Source organism: Protomyctophum parallelum, assembly GCF_964188405.1.
Source record: "Protomyctophum parallelum genome assembly, chromosome: 4".
In the NCBI taxonomy this organism is placed as follows: Eukaryota; Metazoa; Chordata; class Actinopteri; order Myctophiformes; family Myctophidae; genus Protomyctophum; species Protomyctophum parallelum.
In genome coordinates this window covers 56,690,544-56,697,495 of record NC_139700.1, presented here as the reverse complement: position 1 = coordinate 56,697,495, position 6,952 = coordinate 56,690,544, and the positions used below count along the sequence as shown (strand labels likewise).

Sequence of the window (6,952 nt, the reverse complement as noted above, 5' to 3'; positions counted from 1 at the left end):
ACCTGCCCCAAATAAGACCCCTAGGGACCCCACAGCCCCAGGACCTGCCCCAATAAGGCCCCTAGGGACCCCACAGCCCCAGGACCTGCCCCAGAGGAAGACCTCCATCGTAGCCAGTAAGCTGGCTACGATGGAGGGCTAGTGGTGACCACAGCCCCAGGACCTGCCCCAGAGACCTGGCCCCTAGGGACCCCAGACCTCTATAGGGGTCTAGAGGACCCCAGATCTCTATAGGGGTCTAGAGGACCCCACACCCCAGACCTCTATAGGGGTCTAGAGGACCCCAGATCTCTATAGGGGTCTAGAGGACCCCAGACCTCTATAGGGGTCTAGAGGACCCCACACCCCAGACCTCTATAGGGGTCTAGAGGACCCCACACCCCAGACCTCTATAGGGGTCTAGAGGACCCCACACCCCAGACCTCTATAGGGGTCTAGAGGACCCCACACCCCAGACCTCTATAGGGGTCTAGAGGACCCCACACCCCAGACCTCTATAGGGGTCTAGAGGACCCCACACCCCAGACCTCTATAGGGGTCTAGAGGACCCCAGATCTCTATAGGGGTCTAGAGGACCCCACACCCCAGACCTCTATAGGGGTCTAGAGGACCCCACACCCCAGACCTCTACAGGGGTCTAGAGGACCCCACACCCCAGACCTCTATAGGGGTCTAGAGGACCCCACACCCCAGACCTCTATAGGGGTCTAGATCTCTACAGGGGTCCAGACCTCTACAGGGGTCTAGACCTCTACAGGGGTCTAGGGACCCCATCCCTTCATCCCTCTATGGCGGGCTATAGCACTAGAGTGCCCGTTAAAGCTTTTTGCAACCAGATCTCATCTGAACGGTTTTATGTGTGGCTAAAAAATGTGTTTTTATTTTTTTTAGATATTGTAGTGTTTCAAAGTGTTCTGTGATGTCACCGCCACGGCTGTGATGTCACCGCCACACCTGTGATGTCACTGCCACGGCTGTGATGTCACCGCCACTGGTCTCACTTCCTTCCTGGGCCCCGCCCCCCTGCACACACCCCCTGTAACCATTGGCTAGGATTAGGAGGCACTCCCATTGGCTTAGGCAGTGTGGGGGTCGGACTCCCATTGGCTTAGGCAGTGTGGGGGTCGGACTCCCATTGGCTTAGGCAGTGCGGGGGTCGGACTCCCATTGGCTTAGGGGGCCAGGTCGCTGATAATCAACGGGCCTGCCGTACGTCTCGAATCGCCTGGCAACAATATACTCAAACTGTAAATTAGAGTTTAGTTACTTTACAGAAGCATACTGTACACCATACTGTACACCGTACTGTACAGCAGAAGCCTGCACTGTGCACAAAGCATGGAATACGGATGTGTATATGACAGTTAACCCATTCTGACCTGAGATCAGATTCATACGAGGTTTCCACTGGACACACACTGGGTCTGATTAACCCGTTCTGACCTGAGATCAGATTCTAAAAAATGTCAGTCGCTCTTCGATTTTTTTTCAAAAATAGCAGACCTACAAGCTCGTAGCGCGCCACTCGGTGGCGCGCTACGAGCTTGTAGATCTGCTATTTTTCAATAGCTAAAGCGTAGCATAGTGCTAATACCAAAATGGGTTCCCGTTCAGAATGGGTTCGACTTTCCAACAGAACATTGTACCGTCACACATGTATTATATTACCGTATATTAACTGTATATTACGCTGCTAAACTTGAGGTTTACGGGGGAAAAATTACAGTGCCCATAATTCACGTTAACTCCTCTTTTACGCAGTGCTGGCCGTAGTACTGTACATATAGACCACCAGAGGGTGCAAAAGGTGTAAAGTTAGCCTCGGTGTTTTCAAATCAAAACAAACCCATGATTTATAGACGGTGGGACCCTTTATTTCTTTTTGTTTTCTTTTGTTGTCGTTTTTGTTTTGTTTTTAGGAGGGGGGGGGGGTGTGGGTGTAAACACACTACTGTAAGTGGTTGATGCCTGTATGTACAGTTGAGAGAAACGATGTGTTAACCCATTCTGACCTGAGATCAGATTCATACGAAGGTTTCCACTGGACACACTGACTGGTCTGATTAACCCATTCTGACCTGAGATCAGATTCATACGAAGGTTTCCACTGGACACACTGACTGGTCTGATTAACCCATTCTGACCTGAGATCAGATTCATACGAGGGTTTCCACTGGACACACTGACTGGTCTGATTAAAACTTAAAACAAATGTATTTTAATTGTTTCATGTAAAAACACACTCCGCTGTTATACATGGAATGCCTTTAATCGATCAGAAAGAAATTAAAACAATTGATCATTTCGTAAAATATAAATCCACCCCATGTTTTGGGGCATGCTGTTATATTATTACGCGGGAATTGTAAAACACAAAAAACAAATGAAATATTTAGTTTTTGACTGACGAACTGAATAATTAGTCATCGGTTCATTCACTGGAACAGCCTTTTCATTTTTTTTTCCCTTTTTTTTTTTTACTCGCTTTACTCGATTACTCTATTATTAATCAAAAGAGTAATCGATTAGAAACGATGGCTGAACCCATTTTGACCGACAACAGGTTCTACTCTTGACAGTTTTCTGAAGAAAAAAAAACATGTTTCTGTCAGTCGTTCTCAAACATTTTCATGTCAAGGACCCCCAAAAATATAATGTAATCTGGCCTGCCGTCCCCCCCCATCTGAACATATGTTGTTCCAGGGACCCCCACGCCCACCCCCCCCCCCCCCAACACACACACACTCTGAAAGAATATATTTTCAAAGATTTGAGTTAATAAACGCGTTCACTCTGAAATAATAATATATTCAAAGATTTGTGACAGCTACCTTTTCACGATGTTTGTGAAAATATTTTTTGATATTCTTTCAGAGTGAACGTTTTTTAAACTCAAATCTTTGGTTCTGGTGGGGGGGGGGGGGGGGTCCCTGGAACAACATATTTTCAGATGGGGGGGGGGGGGGGGGGGTCCCTGGAACAACATATTTTCAGATGGGAGGGGGGGTCCCTGGAACAACATATTTTCAGATGGGGGGGGGGTCCCTGGAACAACATATTTTCAGATGGGGGGGGGGGGGGGGGTCCCTGGAACAACATATTTTCAGATGGGGGGGGGGTCCCTGGAACAACATATTTTCAGATGGGGGGGGGGGGGGGGGTCCCTGGAACAACATATTTTCAGATGGGGGGGGGGGGGGGGGGGGCCTGGAACAACATATTTTCAGATGGGGGTCGGCGGCCAATTACAGATATCTTGGGGTTCCTTGAGGATGATGATGATGATGAAGATGGTTGTCTGGACTGTGCATGTGGTAAAGTAAAACGCTCAACGCAGTCCCACCGTGCCATTTGTTTTGTAAATAAAATAGTTTTGCATAATTTCTGCTCTCCTGTGAATCTGTACATAATATGATATCCCTTCTCAGAAACAGTGGTTCCCAGGGAGCCACTGGAACTCCCTCAAGGACCCCTGGGGGTCCCCGGACCCCCTGGGACTCCCTCAAGGACCCCTGGGGGTCCCCGGACCCCCTGGGACTCCCTCAAGGACCCCTGGGGGTCCCCGGACCCCCTCTACTAGGGTCCACGTATACATTGATGTAGTGGTGTGGTCTGAGATTGTTGGACTGTTTTTTTTGTCGTATGTTGTGCTCTGGCGACACCTTGAGGTGAAAACCAGTTGCTGCAACTCGATTGGTTAATATACAGTATCTTCTAGATAAAAAAAGCTAAATTAAGAAGTTATATTCATTTCAAAGAGGACTACATGACTGGACCTTATATATATATATATATATATATATATATATACACTGATATACTGTTATTCCTGTATATAGGAGGAGGACTACATGACTGGACCTTATGTTGCATTTAATTTAACAAGAGGACAGAGGTCCCTCTGTGCCCATGCAGTTAAGATCTGGTGCTTTACCTCTGGCAGTTGAGGTGGGCAGAGGTGGGTATATATATATATATATATATATATATACACACTGATATACTGTTATTCCTGAGGAGCAGTGACTGTGTGCTCTTTGTGACCTTTGGAGTTGTAGAGGATGAGTTTCATGTTGTATTCTATTTCACTATACCATGATTTAAAGGGATAGTTCAGATTTTTTGAACTTAAGTTGTATGAAATACTTGCCATTAATATAGTGGTTGTAACTGTATTAATTGATTGCCAGAGTCCCGTGGTGGGAGTTCTGCTCTGGTTTTGGTCAATATTAAGTAGTTCCGGTCATTTTGTGGAGGGCACTGGGGCCACGCAGTAAAAGTTAATTAATCCACAAAACTAATGTCATTTGTATTGTTGACTTATTTCTAAAATATTAGTGCAACTTTCGTTCTTTTTTAACCCCTCTATCACATGGAACTATGTTTTTTGTGTCCATATCACTACGCCTAAAAGATAGTTCCATGTGATGGAGGGGTCAAAGTTGAACGAAAGTCTCGCTAATATTTTAGAAATAGGTCAACAATACAAATGACGTTAGTTTTGTGGATTAATTAACTTTTACTGCGTGGCCCCCCTGTGCCCCCCCCCCCCACAAAATGACCAGAACTACTTAATATTGACCAAAACCAGAGCAGAACTCCCACCACGGGACTCTGGCAATCAATTAATACAGTTGCAACCACTATATTAATGGCAAGTATTTCATACAACTTAAGTTCAAAAAATCTGAACTATCCCTTTAAGAAACTCTTTTATTTGAAAGAATTCAGGATAAGAACCTGCGCGGGCTGGGCATCTTATGATGTATTAATTATATGATATTATATGATACAATATATATATATCAATATATCATTCATTCAATCAATTAATCATCATTAATTAATAGGACACTTTAATAAAAACTATATCTGTCTGTCTGTCTGTCTGTCTGTCTGTCTGTCTGTCTGTCTGTCTGTCTGTCTGTCTGTCTGTCTGTCTGTCTGTCTGTCTGTCTGTCTGTCTGTCTGTCTGTCTAGACACACACACACACACACACACACACACACACACACACACACACACACACACACACACACACACACACACACATTTATACATTTTGGCCAGCCAATCGGTCAGAAAGACAGACAGACAGACAGGCAGGCAGGCAGGCAAGCAGGCAGGCAGGCAGGCAGGCAGGCAGGCAGACAGGCAGGCAGACAGGCAGGCAGGCAGGCAGGCAGGCAGACAGACAGACAGACAGGCAGGCAGGCAGGCAGGCAGACAGGCAGGCAGGCAGGCAGGCAGGCAGGCAGGCAGGCAGACAGGCAGGCAGGCAGGCAGGCAGGCAGGCAGGCAGGCAGGCAGGCAGGCAGGCAGGCAGGCAGGCAGGCAGACAGACAGACAGGTAGGTGCCTGATAAGAAAAGCCACAGGGAGATACAAATTACCCTATGCACTGTTGGGGAGGAGTCAGGCAGACAGACAGGAAGACAGACAGGTTGTTGCTCAGAGTCACAGCTGAAGGAACTACACGTTTTTTTCCTGCTGCCTGCCTGCCTGTCTGTCTGTCTGTCTGTCTGTCTGTCGCTCAAACGTTGTGACATCAAATCAAACATGACTATTGATCATTGATCAGGACTGATCGATCGATATCGGCAGCATGGCGGCTTCTGAGCTCTATGTGAAGGTAAGGCGGATCAATGGATGTAGGCTATTGATTGATTGATTCCATTCAGAACAGCTTGCTGTCAGTGAACGGGAGTCAGTCAGTGTGTGTGTGTGTGTGTGTGTGTGTGTGTGTGTGTGTGTGTGTGTGTGTGTGTGTGTGTGTGTGTGTGTGTGTGTGTGTTTTGTTGCACGTAAACTTTATTATTAATGCTGAAAGAGTTTGAGTTTGAGTTGTGAGTTAATCTCTAGTGACCTTTGGTTTAACTTAAGATAATGTGATCTTTATGAGAGAGAGAGAGAGAGAGAGAGAGAGAGAGAGAGAGAGAGAGAGAGAGAGAGAGAGAGAGAGAGAGAGAGAGAGAGAGAGAGAGAGAGAGAGAGAGAGAGAGAGAGAATGACTCGAGTTTCTAGCTTGAAGTTTAACTTTACACTTCAAGACAAAACGTTTTAATTTACAGTCTTTATCAGGATAAATAAGTTTATTATTATTAACGCAATGTGGGCTTGTGTTTATTCTTTCTTGGGGGAAACGCTCGAGCCTTAATTGTTTTTCATAATTATGGAGAAATTAAGGAGTTTAAGAGTCGCGGATATTAAGTGTAGCCTCATTACTGTGGTGTTATTTATGTGAAATAACGAGGGGAGTTTTATTTTATTGGAAACGAGAAGAATGATTTATTCTTCATTCTTTCTGAAGTGTTTTGTTTATTAGCTTCTGTCCTTTATATGTGGGGTCCGGGGACCCCCAGCGGTCCTTGAGGGAGTTCCAGGGGGTCCCCAGTATGGAACCAAATGGACCCTCATGGGTCTGTAACTCTGAGAGTGTACACATGGACCCGTTGTACACTCTCAGAGTTAAGTTTACATTGAGTTTACAATATAAATTGGTGGTCCCAGAGATAGAGAAATGCCATTAAATGGGGGTCCGTAGACTAATGGATGTCAAACTGGGGGTCCTTGAAATTAAACGGGTTGAGAATCACTGCTAAGAGCTGTAAACATGCATCTCCTCTTATGGGGGTCCCTGAATCACTGCTAGAGCTGTAAACATGCATCTCCTCTTATGGGGGTCCCTGAATCACTGCTAGAGCCGTAAACATCTCCTCTTATGGGGGTCCCTGAATCACTGCTAGAGCCGTAAACATCTTCTCTTATGGGGGGTCCCTGAATCACTGCTAGAGCTGTAAACATCTCCTCTTATGGGGGTCCCTGAATCACTGCTAGAGACGTAAACATCTTCTCTTATGGGGGTCCCTGAATCACTGCTAGAGCTGTAAACATGCATCTCCTCTTATGGGGGTCCCTGAATCACTGCTAGAGCCGTAAACATCTTCTCTTA

General features: G+C 46.0%; 1 protein-coding gene across 1 annotated transcript in view; it reads left to right on the top strand.

Moving 5' to 3' along the window:
• Nucleotides 1-5,527: 5,527 nt before the first annotated feature.
• The window catches only part of LOC310857296 (unconventional myosin-Va-like), a gene marked incomplete at its 3' end in the record, with an annotated part of 109,748 nt that continues 108,323 nt past the window's right edge, over nucleotides 5,528-6,952 (top strand). Inside the window, exon 1 of the mRNA XM_083762909.1 lies at nucleotides 5,528-5,632. Within this exon, the coding sequence (XP_083619035.1) occupies nucleotides 5,606-5,632 (27 nt within the window). The 5' untranslated portion in view covers nucleotides 5,528-5,605. The remainder of the gene's footprint in view (nucleotides 5,633-6,952) is intronic.